Source organism: Bemisia tabaci, chromosome 5, assembly GCF_918797505.1.
Source record: "Bemisia tabaci chromosome 5, PGI_BMITA_v3".
In the NCBI taxonomy this organism is placed as follows: domain Eukaryota; kingdom Metazoa; phylum Arthropoda; class Insecta; order Hemiptera; family Aleyrodidae; genus Bemisia; species Bemisia tabaci.
Window position 1 is genome coordinate 30749346 of NC_092797.1, and position 18842 is coordinate 30768187.

General features: G+C 40.5%; 1 protein-coding gene across 1 annotated transcript in view; it reads right to left on the reverse strand.

Moving 5' to 3' along the window:
• Gprk1 (G protein-coupled receptor kinase 1) overlaps nt 1-18842 on the reverse strand; it is a 91887-nt gene that overhangs the window by 37808 nt on the left and 35237 nt on the right. The window contains exon 3 of the mRNA XM_019051983.2: nt 16578-16651. Coding sequence (XP_018907528.1) covers nt 16578-16651 — 74 coding nt within the window. The remainder of the gene's footprint in view (nt 1-16577; nt 16652-18842) is intronic.

Consider the following 18842-nt stretch of genomic DNA (forward strand, 5'->3'; position numbering starts at 1 on the left):
TGATTTTTCTTCTTCCATAGAAGAAAACTCTGTAAAAACTTCAAGGAACGATATTGATTTGTTGTACAAGATACGTTGTGTGGTAAATTCACCATCGCTATATGTTGTCGTGCATTGGATATTTGGGCTAGAAGTTTCAATATTATTAGGAAACTGGTCAAAATACTAATCAGATACATAGAGCATACAGACGGTGAAACTACCAAACCACGTATCTCGGTTTGCGACGTCGCAGACTTTCTGTCATACTTTATTTTTTAAATGAAAAACTACTTAACGTCTAGTCTTGAAAATTTCTGTGATTTTTCCTCTTTGTGCGGAAAAAATTCTGTGAAAATTTCAAGGAATGATATTGATTTGGTCGACTTCAAAAAAATAAAAATGCGAGCGTAGATTTTTAAACACCGCAAACGAGATACGTGGTTTGGTAGTTTCACCGTCGATACCCTTGATGAATAAACTTCCATGAGTACAGCGCGTTCTTGGTGTATGCATATTGTTTCAGTTCCTCTTTCATTTCTTTCCTCTGCGAATAGTATTGATAAGATCATGGCGCGTTTTTCCTGGACCTAAATTCACGACTATCGTGACGAGTCACTATAAACTTGAAGTGATTAAATTCGTAAACATTTTCCTGAATAATACGACAGCAACCGCGAAGCGGCCACAGCGAAGCACAGTAAGCCTTCGTGGCTTGTCTCTTGAACACCGGAGTGTCTTAGTTCTTCACTCCTTAGTATTATAAACTAAAGGTGTAATATGAATTCAAATTTTTTAAACTACAAAGAGTTATCGCCAGTCCAAGGTCCGTGATATTAAAACTTTTACCAGTCGTGTCTCGCCAGCGTTTGATTAAGGGAGCCCCGAATCAAAATCCCTCCTAAAGCACGCGAGCTTGAAGCGAAATATTTGATACGTTTTTTTCGACTTTCTTGTAGCTACTATCGCATAACCCTCAAGGTGAAGGATGACTAGTAATTTTCACAAATTAAACTCGGCGTTTCAATTACTAGATCAAAATAATGAAACAAAAATGACGCCGCAACGCCAGCATTCTTCGTCCAGTATTGACTGGAATATCGTCCAAGATACGGAGAGAACCATCGAGTGAACGTGTATTCACGTTAAAAGAGTTTTATAAACATGAATTCAATCAAAAGAAATTACGTGCTCATGGTTAGGTTGTGTTATAATTTCTTCATATTCTTGAAATGTGGGTACCAGTGGACATGTGGAAATGGTACCTTGAAATGTGGTATGACCAGTAGAAGAACATAACTACATTTAGAACACGTTTTGCAATTTCCTACGTTGCACAATTTTCCTCAATATCCGATTCAGTTAAGAGAGTACCTTTCATTTTCCCTATGCACGTAATTCTTTTTACAAATGAGCCAGAAATCGTTGTTTTGAATTTCAATACGAAATCCATTTCGCCGTTACAAAATTGCCACTTAAAAATTTCACTAATCTATCTTCTCGCCACACGTAAAAATCAGGAACGTTTTGGACAGAAATTGCACTGTTTTGGTCCGCAGAAAAATTGAACTCTCCGAGTCCATTTTGCAACCTGGGACGTTCGTCAGGGAATAGATGGACCGATCGTTTTCAATTCATTATTTTCGAGCGAGACCTACTGCCTTCCATTTAATGCACGTAGCATTTTCTTTCCATTCCTCCGGTGATGGTCTTGGTCGGCGAGCCATCCCCAACTTTTTCATTTCTATAACGGCGGTTCCGTTCAAAACGCTATTCGCACTTGAATTAGTAGGTTGCGCGAAGCAGTAGGGGGGAAGGGGGGTTGAAACATCAGACAGAATCGCAAGCTGCCCGCTGTAACACGCCGAGCCGAAGATCCTCGAAGGGGTGGCTCGCACTCCGAGCTCTCTCGCCAAGTTTCGGGCGTTCGCACGGGGGGTGGAAAGGACGCTTCCGTTTATTCGGGCTCAACCGGCGAGTTCGCCGGCGAGCGGCGCTCATAAAACAGCGGCGATACTTTAAATTAAGAGAACGGGCGGACAAAACGAAACACTTTATGTGCTTTCTCGTAAAAAGTAAAATCGGAAGGAAAAGCCTTTCTTTCCCCTCCTTCATTTTTTTACTGCTTTCTTTTAACGGAGCACTCAAGCTCTGCTCTTGATAAGGTCGGCTACGGCTCCCGACCATGCGGTGGCGACGACTCGAGAATCGCGGAGCGGGGGGACGAGAGAAGGACCGACTGCGATAGGGGATGAAGCAAAAAATGAGGATACGATTGGATTAACATCCCCTTGGTGACAAGAACATACTACGAATGGCGTAACAATTGAATTATGATGACATGATTTAACGTCGCGAAAGAGAGAAAAAAGTGAAATATTAAAAAGAGGGGAATTGTTGAGCTTCTTTCATTACGCTAAAAAGCATGCAATCGAGGCTGAATCCTGTGAATAGGGTCAATTTGCCTCTCGACTGTTTTAACAACGCAAATTCTTCACCTACTGAGAGTGTTAAAAACTTGCAAATCTCTTGTTTATGTGAAAATATTAGCACTGGAGAAAAGTCTCTTGGGTCCAGAGTCCAGACGCTTAAAAAATTTGGCAAGAAAAAATACTCTTGATTCAATTGGATTTTCACTTGAATCTAGAGCCAAGCCTCTTAATTTGAGTGGAAACCCTTATTCAATCAAAAATCCGATTGAATCTGGAGTATTTTTTCTTACTGTCAAATTTTCAAGAACCTGAACTCTGAATCCAAAAAGACTTTTTCTTAAATTTTCGAATTTTAAAGATTTGACTAAAATTAGAGTTTCCTGTCAAAAAATAACAACACATTTTTAATTCTATACCGCGGATTTTTAAGGAAGTCGAAGGAAACTGTATGCAATCTGTAAACTTTACAATTTCTACGTTCGCCGTAGGTTTCAAATACCCTGATTAGTTTTCCCGCACGAAGTAACTGCAGAAACCATCAACGAAGTCGTACATCGAAGAGAATCAGATTTGCGAATCATCGTTGCTGGAAAAAGGAAGTTTCAGATATGCGCTGGAAAACAATTTTCTTCATAAGAATAACCTCACCATCGAGGTTTCGCAAAATCGAACACGGCGCTTCGTGCAACTATTGCAGCACTGAGGTGTTGCACAGTATCAAATGAAAATGAAGGCGCTCTGGAACACGTGAATTAAAGCGCAGTTTCAACAGTGTAGGATCATAAGGAAATAACATACCGATTGTCTAAACACGCTTTTCCTTATACTATCATGAAAGAATTCTCCTTCTAAAAAATATGTAGAATGACATCGTAACGGTGCTACGAGAGAATTATTCTCGGTTAGAAGTATTCTCTTTATTGCGTACGCAATACAATTCGATTGATTGAGCCGGTTCAACAAATGATTACATATTCTTTTGAATTTTAAATGTTCATATCGAACTTGGTGATATTGTCTCTCACACATCTATTTTTCTAACAGATATAGAATTCTACGCAGTGGTAAACGTTATACTAGTCAATGTTCTGATATAAGATGAGGGATATTATTTCAATAATTCAAGTCTATTTGTAGGCGTTCGTTAAAAAAGGAAAAAGAAGTATGAGTAAGATTCTTTGAGCAAACAAAAGCATATCTGAAATTTATAGCCCTTGCCTTTGCGGGCCCGAAGAGTTGAAAAAGCGCCTTAATAGACCGACTAACAATCTGTTCTTTTATTGTCTCTCTTGTGCGTTTATGATCTAAAGATTATGAACCTTCATCATTTTCCTCCGAATGATCAAATGAAAAATAGAAAAGGAAAAAAATGAAAAAACAAGCGGAAAACTCGGTAAAAGAGCAGTGTAAAAGGAAAGCGCCTAGAAGCCAGTGGGATTTCAAATTTTTTCAGCGTAAATTTACTTTGATGTATGTTAGAATTTTCATTAAAACCGTTCAGTGCCTCTTCAAATATCCTCAAACGTCGAGTTTTAAGATTCTGATCGGTCACGAAGGTCAGGAACCGATCGGAACAGAGTCGGGTTGGGTTAAGTTAGGTCACGCATCTAAACTAACTCAACGACGAAGCGGAAAGTATCACTCGAGTTGAAGGCGCCCCAATCCTGTATTTGTAAACACAATTTCTACAATTCCGGTCAATAGGACTTTCTAAATAAAAAGAGAGGGATTAAAAATAAACACTGGAGTAAATTAATGGGCAGATATCTCTTTTCATAAACTAGACTTTTCTCGGTAAAATTACCGTGCACATATGAGCGTGTGAGTGAGTAAGAGGTTCTCAGTTAGACCCTGCAACTATACGGTTACCTTTTGAGGTCACGGGTTGGGTTAAGTTAGGTCACGCAACTAAACTAACTCGACGGCGAAGCGGAAAGTATCACTCGAATTGAAGGCGCCCTAATCCTGTGTTGTACACATAATTTCTACAATTCCGGTCGATTTAACTTTCTAAATAAAAAAGAAAGGGATTAAAAATAAACACACAAACAAATTAATAGGCAGACATCCCTTTTCACGGTTATTAAAATACACTTGACTCGGTAAAGTTATCGTGTATATATGAGCATGCGTGTGAGTGTGAAGTTCTTATAAAGATCTGTGCATCTATACTGCCGAGCTAAGGAAGAACGCCGTATGGACATTCGAGATTTGCCAAATTTTCCAGAATAAAAAAGGTTTTTTTGAAGAAAGTTATGCGTATTTTTCCTTAAAAATTTCACATATTTTAGATTAAATCGCGTACGAAATTGTCTGAAAATGTAGGAAAATAATATTCGCAATTTTTCCAGTAAAGTCGGTTTTTATCGAAGGAAGCTCGACAACGTCTAAAGGCTCATACTGCGTTTTCCTAGGCACGACAGTATACAGTTACTTTTCGAGTAAAGAAGTTCTCTAATCACTTCACAACTCTCCTGTTTTTAGGCAACTCCACGACTATTCCCGATACCCTGACCGTCGTTGGCAAGTAAATACTTCCACTACTATTGCTTCAAAACAATATTAGCGAAAATGTGTGTTTATTCCGTTACACTTATTCGATTGCAGTACAAATTGGATTAGGGGCTGCTGGGAGTGGATGAGAAGACGGAAAACGAAGGGGGGGAGGGGGGGGGGGGCGAGGCGACCGGAGGGAACGAGAGCCGTACACCCGCAGTTAGCACTATTCGGTTCCCGAGTTGCCACCCCCTGGTCTCCCCCCCCCCTAGTCCCCTGTCCCGTGAGGTCATTCAGAAAATTGCCAAGAGCTCATATTAAAGCATCGAGTCTATTCTTGGCCGAGACCGAACAAATTCCAGGAACGGCGCTGCGCAGAGGTTGCTCGACGCTGTGTTCCCGGTTCCGGGTTCCATTGCAAACTAATAGTGCACGAAAACCCTTGTCGCTGAGATCCTATTCTGCCGTGCTAAGGAAAAACGCCGTATGAACCTTCAGGCGTTGCCAAATTTCATTCGATAAAATTCGAGTTTACAGCAAAATTTGTGAATATTTTTTCTCGGATTTTTCAGATAATTTCATTCGCAGCCAGATCTAAATCATCCGCAAATTTCGAGAGAAATTACTCATGAATATCCTCAAAAATGATAAATTTATGGAGGAAATCTGGCAACTCCCAGATGTTCATACGGCGTTTTTCCTTAGTACGGCAGCGCTATATCCTTTCGATTCGGGGCTCGATGGGTAGAGCGGGCAACTCGCGAAGATGCCCTCCAGACCACATTCGCGAGAGACGATCGTAATTAACTCTACAGCGTCCATTTTCAAATCCGCAGTTTGAATTAAGCGCAGACTTCGGACAAGACTTTATCGAACAAAATCTATTAATTTCGCATTCTTTAGGCTACAAGGCGAAAGGAAAGGCTCTCGATACGGCGCTCGTAATTTGGGCTGAGGCCAACATCGGAAAATTTTTGTATTCCTTTATTATTCAGGGTGAAAAGTTTTCTTGGATCTCATGATTCACCGACTTTTTAGGGATTTTGATCATCAAATTCCTTAACTTTTCTCAGGGGTTTCAATGTTTTTTTCTTGGGGGGGGGGGGGGATATAGTTTCTCATACAAAATCTTTGCAGAAACTTTTAAGTGCAAAGCTCCTGGAAATCATTGAAAAAGATGCATTGTTTTGACTGGAGGATAAAATTGTATAATCCTGCAGGGGAATTCCCTAACTTTTGAGGGTCGAGTAAAATTCAGTGACTTTTTCAGGTTTTACCTGGCTTTCAATAATGATTAGCTAGCTTTTAATTGTCTACGTTGAAGTGAGCATACCCTCCTAAATTGTCTCATAATTACGGGACACAAATGTATTTTAAAGGGGTTAATGGTATTCTCAAAGGGATCACTTTTTCTTTCAATCGCCGGGCCATAGTGGATTCTGGCAATCTCTGTTCGGAATGACAAATAACGTATGTAAATAATAATTTTGTACGATTTTTAGTAATATTATTATGGTCACAAATTTTACATTGTACAAAATTAAGACACGGTAAGTAAGGGGCGCGATTTTTCTTTTTTCTCATTCTAATATCCTTTCTTACCTCAACTGGCAAGAATGGACCATTGAAAACTAATATTATTCAAGTTATAGCAGAGACCATCGTATGAAAGTCAGGAAACGATACCCTTATCTCAACCTTTCTACGTAAGTAATCTTCTTTCGTCATTGTTTCGAAACTTCAATTCCCGTAAAAATGTATCCTTGGTGTAACATGCAGAAAAAGCTAGCCAAATGGCATGCTTGCATGAGAGACGAGCACCAGGAAGAGACTAGGTTTCAGCTGAAACCCGTTACGGAATAATGGGTCAGTTGCGCTACTCGCAGTGTCGTGTTTTGATGATTTCGGATTCGGCAAAAAATAGTAATCTGTCAAAACACCAAGTTTCTATGTCCAATATTAACGAAGATCTTTCCGAAAAACACGATGTATGACGTCATCCACCGCGGTGACGCGTGCCATTGTTTTGTCCAACCTTGTTTTATCCGTGTTCTACGTCGAGCAACCAGTGCATAAAAATGTGTGTAGGTATCCTTGATTTATGAAACCTAGGTGGGAGCGACCAATGATATGCACTAACGCGGTAGATGACGTCATACTTGGACTGCGTTTAGCCAAAGGAACCAAGCCACATCAGCTTTGTCAAATTTAACCAGGCAATTCAATTTTTTACAAGAGAGCGTTCGGGAAAATTCCTCTAGAAATTTTAAGGAGCTTGTTTTGCACTATGCAAAAAATTCACTGGAATTTAAACACAAATCCGCACAACCGTTTTCATGTAAAAAATTAAAGTGTCTATTAAATTTGAAAATAGCCGATGTGGTTTGGTTACTTTCTGCTGAACGCGCGTTCCACTTTGTGTTTTTCGATAAGAATTATCTCCATTGCATTAATATTTGACGTAGAAACTTGCGTTTGGACGGATCTTGATAGTTTTTGCTAATCTGTAAGCTTCAGCCTTTGAAACAATATTATATGAGTAGCACAACTGATCCAGTCTAAGTAGCAACCCGCATAGGACTAACGAGCTGTATCAACACCTGCTGAACTGAGATTTTTGTTGCCAAAAGTGTTTTACCGGGGCACGCCTCGGCTATAAACCACGTCACGTTTTCGCCACGTTTCAACTACTTTTTCTTGGTGAAATAAAGCACACGACATAAAAAGCATTAGGCCCGTCTCAAGGGGCACAAAAGGTTCCCATTCGCTTGGGGCATAGTGGCTTCCCACGCCAAATCTGCTGTTGGCGTAGGTGAAATTTACTCTCACGACGGTCCTGAAATGTCTTTATGAAGAAAATGAACATATGGGTAGCAAAGTTTCGAAAGCCAAAATTCATACACCTTTCGCACGTACGGACCCTTGAAGTCAAGAAATGTTCATACCACATTGACCCTCCCTTAACTTGTGAATGGTTCAGTAGGCCGTTACAAAACTACATTTTTAACTACTTAACTAAAACTGGAGAGCCTCACCGCTACCACAATTTCTTTCCAAACGGAGTCACATTTTTCTGGAATAAAATATTCCTGGACTACTTTGTCGTATAACGAGTCGATTTACCTCCCCTCCTTTCGCGATACACAGAAACGGAGGTCTCAGGCGACTTCACCCTCCTGGTACGTTACATGATTTTTCCACATAGATTTTCCTGATTGAGCCCGTGATTGGACGTCTTTATGCTGAAGGAAACTATGTGTAGTCAGAGTTGCCATGGAGTTTTTATCTTCAAAGTCCCTGGCTTTTCCCTGGCTCCGAAATCTTCTAGTTCCGTGACTTTCCCTAAGCTTTCAACAAAATTTCCACCATTTTTTTTTTTTTTTTTTTTTTTTTATGAGGCTGACTTTTAATAAACTTGGACGTAATTTCCTTGTTTAAGGATTCAATAATAGAAAAAGGCATTCAGTGGCTAGTCAAAAGATGACGATCCTTCGAAAGACCAGGAATGGTAAAAAAATTGTAGGATCAGTGATGTATTTTAGTGGCTAGTAAATATGTCAGAACTTCCCTGACTTTCCCTGATTTTCTGAGCCGCCGGCAACCCTGGAAGTAGATTCGCGGATTTCATGGTTCCTTCTCATTAATTCAACGCATTTTAAAGTTCCTCCTTGCGTAAATACGTCCAATTTCCCTCGCTCATTGCGTTGCGTAACGACGGCTTCGAGTCCACTCCCCCGTCACGCACCGTAACGTAGACTGCGCCGACCACCCCTTCGGGTGCGTTACGCAACGCTCGAGCGCTCCCTGACGAGGAGTCACGGGCAGACCTGCGTGCTAAGGAAGAACGCCGTATGAACCTTCGAGAATTGCCAAATTTCCCTCGATAAAATACGTATTTATGAGAACATTCATGCATATTTTCCCTTGAAATTTTCAGATACTTTAGATTAAACGGCGTACAAAATTGTCTGAAAATCATGGGAAATACTATCCGCAATTTTCTCAGTAAATTCGGTTTTATCGGAAGAAACTTGGCAACGACTGAAGGCCAGGGTTGCCACAGAATTTAGAAAATGAAATTCCCTGACATTTCCCTGATTTTCCTGACATATTTTGGTAAAATTCCCTGACAATTGAAGATGTGACGGATGGTTAAGAAGGCATAATTGAAAATAGTTTTCAGGCAAAATTTGTTGCTCGGAACCTCAAACCCATTCTAGGAAGCAAATGAAGGTGATTTAACAAATTTTCCCTGACTTTTTAAAATTCCCTGACATTTCCCGGTTTTCCCTGACTTTTTAAAATTCCCTGAAATTTCCCGGTTTTCCCTGACTTTTTAAAATTCCCTGATATTTCCCGGGTTTCTCTAACTTTTTAAAATTCCCTGACATTTCCCGGTTTTCCCTAACTTTTTAAAATTCCCTGATATTTCACGGTTTTCCCTAACTTTTTAAAATTCCCTGATATTTCCCGGTTTTCCCTGACTTTTTAATATTCCCTGACATTTCCCGGTTTCCCGTGATTTTTTAAAATTCCCTGACATTTCCCAGTTTTTCCGAACTTTTTTAAGGTTCTTTGACATTTCCCGGTTTTCCCTGACTTTTTAAAATTCCCTGACATTTCCCGGTTTTCCTTCACCGTGGCAACCCTGGAAAGCTCATACGGCGTTCTTCCTTAGCACGGCAGAGACGCAGACTAGACAACGGAGCCAATCTTCCTTAATTTCATTTCTCCGGGGCCGGGAACCCTCCGCATGATTGCACACTTCAGCGACGAATAAAACTCGCGATTTGTCGGGTGAGGAACGCGAAATCGATGAGGGCGGAAACGAGGGGCGGCCGGGGGTGGGGGCACGTTGGCCGCAGCAGCGCGGCGCATCGCATCGTCGTGGCGCGGAGGCGCGTCGGAGCGCGCTGCTGGCTGCTTGAATATATTGAATAATGACTGCAATTGGGCGCGAATAATAAGCAAGCGAGGGCGACACGCGTGTCTCGCGCTCGCGTCTTGCGTCTTGTCGTCTCATCGGCATCGGCTCGTTACGGCTCATGTCGTGTCGTGCGGGCTGCCAATCCGCTTTCTCGCCGGCGCGGCCCATCCCCCCCTTTCCTCCCTCATACACGTCCAACCGAGCCGATCTCAACGTCTCGGTCCTCTTCCTTGCTGCGACAACGGGATGCGAAAGCTCAATACGAATGCGCTCACGACGACCATTTCCGCGAAAATGCCCATCCCATTTTCAAGCTACGCGGATAGATGAGTTCGGGTCGAAGATGGTGGGTCGATTTAGTCACCTAACTTGTTTGCGTTCCACACGTGGCGATTCGAGACTGATTATGAGATGCAAACCGGGGTGTGTTGCAGCCCTAACCGGGCACGTGTGGCGTGTGGGGAGTAAAAAGGTTAGGAGACGCCAATAGAGACGTTGCATGTGTGAGGAATTTGCGATATGACTGTCGACTTTTATGTAAAAGTTTGCGAGAAACACAATGGTGCCACTGGTTTTCTCTGAAATCAACTCCCAAGCTCAAAAAGCTCTCAAATTGAGGCCAAAATGGAGGGGATATCCCACGCTATCCTGAGAGTCCACCTCTACATCAAGACAAACTCTCCATGCAAAGATAGGGAGCAAATACATTAGCAGGGATGCCGTGTTTTTAGTTTTGGAATCCCCAAATAAAGTTGTAGCCCTGTCAATGTATTTGCTCCCTATCTTTGCATGGAGAGATTGTTTTGATGTAGAGGTGGACTCTCAGGATAGCGTGGGATATTCCCTCCATTCTGGCCTCAACTTGAGAGCTTTTGTTGAGCTTAGGAGTTGATTTCAGAGAAAACCATGTAGCACCATCGTGTTTCTCGCAAACTTTTACATAAAAGTCGACAGTCATATCGCAAATTCCTCACACATGCAACGTCTCCATTGCCCATGTAGAGAAACGATTTTATTTGTATGATTTCGGTAGCCGCTTTTTGTTCAGAAAACTGAACCATTAGTCGTGCGAACCGATTCCTTCGATTGACTAAATTGTGCAACAGTGGCTCAGTGAATCTAGAGTTCAATTCAAAGACCAAGAGAACTTCTGTTTAAATGAAACTTGTTCCACTTTGACTGAAGTTTTCGGTTCGGTGAACTGAAACTTTGGCCGGTTCACTGAATCTAAGTTCGGTTCTGTCGATTGAAAAGATCGGTTCGCGCGCCTAGAGGCTTATTGTTACTCCTCTGACTGAAAAACGGCTGCTTAAATTATCGGCTCGTGTAGTCGAGTATTTTCTTCCCCCTCTTCCAATTCAGGGGATTAAATTTTTAGGAGCCAACGAAATGTTTGATGGAATAATACAGATGTGAAAATCAAAAGTATCGATCGATATAAAAGAAATCAGGGCTGCGCTGCTTTTTCTTTGCGCCAAAGCCCAATTATTGCACATACTTGGCACACGACACCCAGTTAAATTGGAACATCGATAGCCTAGGAACAAATTGGGTATCATCAAAAAGACAAACTATCATTGGAATCCCACATAGCTGGCTACATCTAGTGTAAGAGTTAGTTTTCGAGATCAGCACTGCTTTTTACATAATGAAGATGGATATGCAAGATGGATGAGGGAGAGGTATTGAGTATTGCACTTATTCATCAGTTGTCACCGGGCGAATATAATGCTGAACGAATCTCGGATCCTTCACTGAGCGAAACATATATGATCTGCGATATTAACTTCTGTCTCACCCGTTTACATTGATTAAATATCCATTATCAGGTGCGTGATCTTAAAATACTTAGCGTCTATGGGAGGTATCATGGCTTCCTTCCCATCAATCACAACAATCGAAGATCCGAAAAGACTTGGCTAATCGACCAAATCTTACTCCATTACATAAAATCATAAGAATAACGCGTAACGCATGTTATTTGGAGGTTTAGTTTTATGGAAACAAAAATTGATTTTCTCAGTATAAAAGCAATAGAAGGAAAATTGAGGATGTGGAAAATGGTAATAAGCATCATTTGACTTGTACACTCAATAGATTCTATAAAACATCTTCATTCTTTTCCATTATTCTTCGAAGTGATCAACTGGTTAAACTTCCACGTATAGCTTGCATACCTTCACCGAAGTCTACTGAAATTGAAATTGTCCGGCTCATTAATAGCAGACGTTTTCTTTCATTGCCTTCGAATTATTTGTCTGGGCCAGCGTGTGTTCAACCTTTTCTTATCGTGGAGCAAAATCAGATCACGTAGTACGACTATTGAAGCTTGAGAGGAGCTTATTTTGCCTATTCCATGAAGTGAAGGGGCCTGACCATGCCATCGCAAGAGGGCTTTACGGTACTCATTAATAATGCTCATGCTCGCTCAACTCTGCAAGAAAATTCATTGTTGAAAGGTGTTGAGTAGTATGGCTATGGTGACAGTCCCAAAACATGGTATCCCGACTGCTGCAACGTTTCAAAATATTTACTTGTTATTTTATTTTTTTCAAAAAAAGCCAGTGATTTTGCTTATTCAAAATTTTAACAGAATATTCTGTTCAGGATGAAAAGAAATCGGTAAGAATTCGAAATAACTAAATACATTAATTTTACTTTGAAAAAATTGTATAAGTTCGTTGATTTTTCTTTGAAAAAATGAGAGCGAAAAGAGATTTGCAACGTCGCAAATCGAAATACGAGTTTCGCGACTCCAATCGTCGACGGACCCAACTTTACTCGATCAAGTCGTACTAATTTGGTCATATTAAGGGGTTATTTGCCATTCTTTCTATCTTTTTTTGCGTAATATTTACTTTCCTGTACATCGGTTTTTCGTTGATATGTTTGATCCATCACAGTAGAATGATGAAACCAAATTGTTTTTGCCAGAGAGGACGGAAATATTACGACCTGTAGCACTTTATTGTGTTTATTTGACAGTCTGACAACTGCGAACTCGATTCCTTTTGTCACGATGTTATTGCGACTCTCAAACGGACGATCTGCGACTTTTTTGCGGGCCTGACTTTCCTTGCGGAAAATTCTTTCCTCTTACGTGAACCGCAAGAATACGGATTCAGAGTAAAGCAAGGGTTGTTACGTAAAAAATGTTTCCGCCGTTCAATGACTTTAAAAGGCGTCCTTAATAACCATGTTCATACCAATGATAAAACCACAGATTGCGCCACTGAATTTGCGGTCGAATGCCGAAAAATCCGCATTTTACACCAGAATCGGCCTTCAGACTTATGTTCAGGTCCGCACTAGACCTACTAAGAGACCGAAAATGATCAAATCTTGATGCATTACGCAAAAAATATTGACCCCCAATGAGCAATAAATCGTGGAGTTGACGGAATTTACCCAGGAGGGACCACGGACGACCGTCATCGATACCCCTTTTTCGGTCAATTCAGCTTTATCAAGTGAAAGTTTGCCTGAATATTGAAAATTTAATTGTATCCTGTCTATTAACGCATTAAATGCGATACACTTATGCTGTCTCCAAATCACATTTTTCATCCTGCGATTCCATCGCCCTTTTCATCGAATACTTTCAGATATTTTCAAAATATCAGTATTTTATTACAGCGAGCAACATTCATTTCCTTGATTATTTGCAACGAGAATATGTAACCCCGACATCAACTTTAGACTGGAAATTATGAAAGCAAAGTTTCCATGCCCTTAATTTGCCTCCACACACTAATGTCTACTTCTTGGATATGATTTTCTACACTGAAAAAAGTTACGGGCTATAGAGACATACCTTCCGTTCCGCGCTCATAGGCCGAAAGTTTCGAGTGCTGGAGCCGTAGCTTAGACTGCTCCGGGTGCTACGCCCAGAACTTTCGGCCTATGAGACTGGAACACGGAAAGTATGTCTATATAGCCCGTAAGTGCGGCTTACACAACCGGAGTCGTTTTTCCAGTGTACTTCTGGCAATTCGTGTAAATCACGTGAAACGTTCAATTCACGCGGGAGAGAAACACTCGAAAAGGAGACGCGGCTAACGTACGGCGCGGAAATGGGAAGACAAATAAAAAGAGAATGAAACCGAGTACAAAAGAACGTGGATATTAAAGTGGAAAACTTCCTTGGGCCGAAAAAATATGTGCAAGGAACAGGGAAGGAAACGTACACATACTCGTATACAGGAATAATACTACGAAATTGAAGAGTGCATCCGCTGAGGAAGAAAGATGGTCGCTGCTCAGACGTAAAAGCGTATCTCGATTTCCGCATGAGCTCTAGGAGACGTAGTTTTACATGTGAAAGAGGGCTCATGAGAATATTGAGATACGCCTTTCCGTCGGAGGAGCGACGAGACGTGAAAGGGCACAAGGTTGTTGATCTTTCTCGCACGACCTTTCACGATGTCAGATTTTCTTTCAATTCTTTCAATCTCGCCTCAATCTATTGGTAGGATCAGGAGCCGTTCGTTCGTTCATTCATCAGGCTCTTTTCACATCAATTTCTGACAAGGATTGTGGTATATCCAACTTTGAAGGGTAATCCACTATGAAGCCTCAAGTGATTACACATGTTACGTCGTTACTTGTATCCCGGGTGCTCGTGAAAATTACGTTTAGGGTGAAATATGGATTGCATTCTGCAAGAAGGGACCAAGAGCATTCCGATGTTGCTAGGATTGTGCAACTTACATTCTTTCCGATAAAATTACTGAAATTATGCAGGAAATTAAAATTACTAAGGTAATTTTCGTCTTGAATTTATTGTTTACTAGGAATAACGATATTTGTTTAAACGATCAGGGTGTCTACTAAAACAGGCAAGCCAAGAATCAGCACTTTTACAGTACTTTTTCAGTACATTCCCGAGAAATTCCGTACCTCCTCAACGGAAAAATTCAGTACTTTTTCAGTACCTCCACTTGACGAAATTCAAAAAATTACAAAACTTTGAATTTCTCTCTCAAATTGCGACAAAAATGAAAAATTCCGGAACTTCTGACGGAATTTCCGCACTTTTTTAGTACTTCCGGACTGTCCTCGAAAAATCAGTACTATTTCCGAACTTTCCGGAATTTCTAGACTTGTAGACACCCTGGAGATCCGTCTATATTTGCAAGGTAAAAAAAGCCGCACAATCATAGCGACATTGGAGTACTCTAGGTTCCTTTTTGCAAAATGCAATCCATATAATCCTTGCACTGGAAAAAAAACACATTGAATCTAGAGTCTAGACTCTTAAAAACATCGACAAGAAAAAATACTCTTGATTCAATCGGATTTTTGCTTAAATCAAGAACCAAGTATCTTAATTTGAGCGGATTTCCTTTTGATTTAAGCTTAAATCTGATTGAATCAAGAGTATTTTTTCTTGTCAATGTTTTCAAGAGTCTCGACTCTAGATCCAACGTGTTTTTTTCCAGTTAGGCGTTGCACTAAAATCTATTGCTTCAGTCTCCAAATGAAAAATAGAAGCATATTTCAAAAAAAATCATGAGTAAAATAGTAATATAATTCCTTTGGGCCGTAGCAGTATCATTTTTATAACGATCAATACACTGGAATTTCAGACATCTGGGGGCATTTTAGAAAATTCTTACACGCATAAAAAGTCGGGAAGTATTCGCTGCAGCTGAAAGTCTCAAAATACAAAGAACTACCTGACTAACTACCAAGCAACAGGAAAATGATAATGAGCGCCCCAAGTTGCAAAACACGTTGCCAGAAACAGCTAATAAAAACCCAGCAACGAGAGCGAAGGGTACGGCTTTTGAGAAGGGTTCACGATGAGACATTTCAGGCAGGCACCTATCTGCCGTTTGTTAAGACTGTGATCAAAAGCTTAAAGTTTTGATCAGTATACGAAGACCCTTCTCCCTTTCAATTAGTTACATGTTCACTGTCAAAGTATATTCCTCTCCCGCTGCTTGCGAGGGCTCGGAGCCTTCATCCGCCTTTAAAAGGGCCTGCTTTTATTTTCTCAACACGAGCTCGAAAAAACATTTTCTTAAAGCGACCGCAAAAATACTCATTTTAATATTCGAAAAAATCACACGGAAAAAATTAAATTGCTGATTTAACAATTCAATTGCTAAAAAAAAGTGACTGCAATGTTTCAATGTAGATTTTACAACAAAAAAATGCTACTTCAACTATCCCCGTGGTTAAATTACCTAACAATAATGGTTAAAGTAGCATTGCGCAACACGGACATCCCTAGGGCAGGAATACTTGCGACAAGGAGTTACTATCAAATTGGTTACGTTTTCGCTTTCGTTAATACATAAACGCTTTACAAACGCGCTTACTGAAAGCATTAGGCACCGTTTGAGTCAATGTGAACATGATAGAAAATTATACTCATTAATCTACAATTGAAAAAAGAGAAAAAGGAAAAAAGAATAAGACGAATTTCAATTTACTGACGCCTGGAGTTTATACGCTTACCTAAAGATCGGTCTAAGGAACAACTTTCTGACGACGCAGAATAACCGAACGCATTAATGTTGCCAGCATTATTTATTATGGCTTTGAGTATTAGGTGACAAGACGAAGCGTTAATTTTTATTAGTAAATCGGTTAAAATGATACCGACTGATTTTTATTCAGGTTGCGTAGAAGTGTACCAACAACGCTTAATTTATGATTTGAGACATAAAAATAGCATACATATAGAGCATAAATCTAAATTTTTCAAAAAAAGAGACAGAAAAATTAAGTCTTACCTGTTCGTAAAAGCTTAACTGAGGGATGGGCTCGTCGGGAATGGACTCACAAAATTCCTTAAATAATCGAAAACCTGTGAACAAAATCAAATTTAAACAAAAATTAGAGTCGTTGGTAAATCTATTCAATCGTTACTAGACTAGGGCCGGATTAAGGGGGTGGCCACATGGGCCGGGGCCCATGACGGCAAGTTTAGGGGGCGGCAAATTTTGCAATTTTTTTAAATGTAGCTATAAAGAAAAATCGAATTCAGAAAAAAAAAATTAAGAACGAGAAAAGGTGACAAAATCTCTCATTTCCTGAGAGTATATCTCTAATTTTGTCGTCCTTCTCTGATACAAAAAACAGCTCCTTTAATTAGTCAAGTTAAGACTAAGAGAGAAACCGAACACTGAATTTGTCCTGGAACGGCGCGGTGCAGAGAGCAATGATGACGAGAACGTGAGATGAAAAGGAGAAACCCTCGGCGCGGCGGTAGGCATGTAACACATATTAGCGCCTACAAGACTGCATGAATACTTCAATTACTTCACGCATTGCACCAAAGACAGTGCGGTCGCTGCGGTCAGCAGCGGGCAGCGTGAAACGCATAGCGCCTACAAGACTGCATGAATACTTCACGTATTGCGTCAAACACAACGCGTGCAGCAGCGTTCGGCCCGAAACGCATAGCGCATGTAAGACTGTCTTCACGCATTGCGCCAAACACAGTGCGGTCAGCGCGGCGCGGCGGCGGAAGTTAAAATTATTAAACCACATTTATGTTTGTTCTTTCATAATTTTTTGGTTCATTTCTTATAAATGGAAGGCCTTGTCCATACAAAGATAGTTTTACGGAACTTAACTTTCGCGCCCAGTTCCGTGAACTTTTGCTTGTAGTGTTGACAGGGCTTCGCAAAAAATGTGTCCAACACGAGTAAACGAGTCTCATGCACTCCTCCCTGCTGCACGTTCACTGGATGGTTTTTATTAATGTTTCAAAACGAATGTGAATAAGGTGGCGGCAAAATACAGGCGGTCCATGGGCGGGAAGTAAGTAAATCCGGCCCTGTACTAGACATTCAGTTTCTGGAATTAACTCACAAATACGCAATAGACAAATCTGTCCAGGTGTGTCACCATGATTCAGATCCACTTGTAAAAGACCAGGTGCAAATCTTTAGCCCACACACAGTGGATCGAGTCAATAGGAGAGGTCGGACACCGTTTGGAAAATGTAAAAGCTTATGACTCCGTTTATACAAAATTTTGAGGTTCTAAAAGTGGTTTCAATGGTTCACTCGTGAAATTTTCTACTAAAATTACCTCTTGAAATTTACAATGTGATGAAATAAACATCAAAATTTGCAGTCTTGGTCAAACATTTCGTGTCCGATCTCTCTAAAAGATTCGATCCACTGTGCGACTAAAGGATTTTCTCACAAGAGGGAAACTTTCGTAATTATTAGAAATTTATTTTACCTTTGGACCTCTCACCTAACATATTTTTGACCGGGACTCTTTTTCCCTTTATTTTTTTCTTTTGGCTACGCCACTGATATCCTTTGGTCCCACAACAAAACCAAGCATCCAGATTCAGTTTCATTGGGGAAAAAGGGTACAGAGGAACATTAAAGCTCTTCTCACCCAAACCTAAAAATTTCAATTCATAAAAATAATAATTACAGGAATTCAAAACGTGTGAGGTGTTTTTTTGTTCAAACACATTATTTCAGGTGGGATTCCTCTCCTTCGATGTACTCTCCGCCATGAGTTTGAATATTTTTCCATCAGAATTATACCAAGAAGAATGCTTACGTCACATGATGCATGTTCAAATGCGCATTTCTCAAAATTTGACAAGTATTCACTCGATTAGATTTTATCTTAGAGGATACGTTCTACTTTCTAATCTCAAAGGAATAATCGCAACGGATGTTCGTGTAAGGAGGAAAGGCTAAAAAAAGAAAAAAGAATAATCTCCGACACGAAGAAGCTCTTTTTTACGCTCTTCAGCCAAAAGAGATGAAGGATGCTTGAGGGATGCTTTAAGCTTGCGGTGTGGCTCATAGGGTATGAATGGGCGGCAAGTAGCCTTATTGCCAGTTCAGAGGGAAAAAATTAAAATCCTCCACTTTTTCTTGATGTGTAATCAGAGCACTGTACTCGGTTTGCACAATAAAACTTTGTTGCCAAGTTGAAGTTTTACTCGACTTATTTCATGATTTTAACGGTTGGAACCTAATGAAAACAGTTGTTGGCAGAGGAAAACACTGGCATCTCGC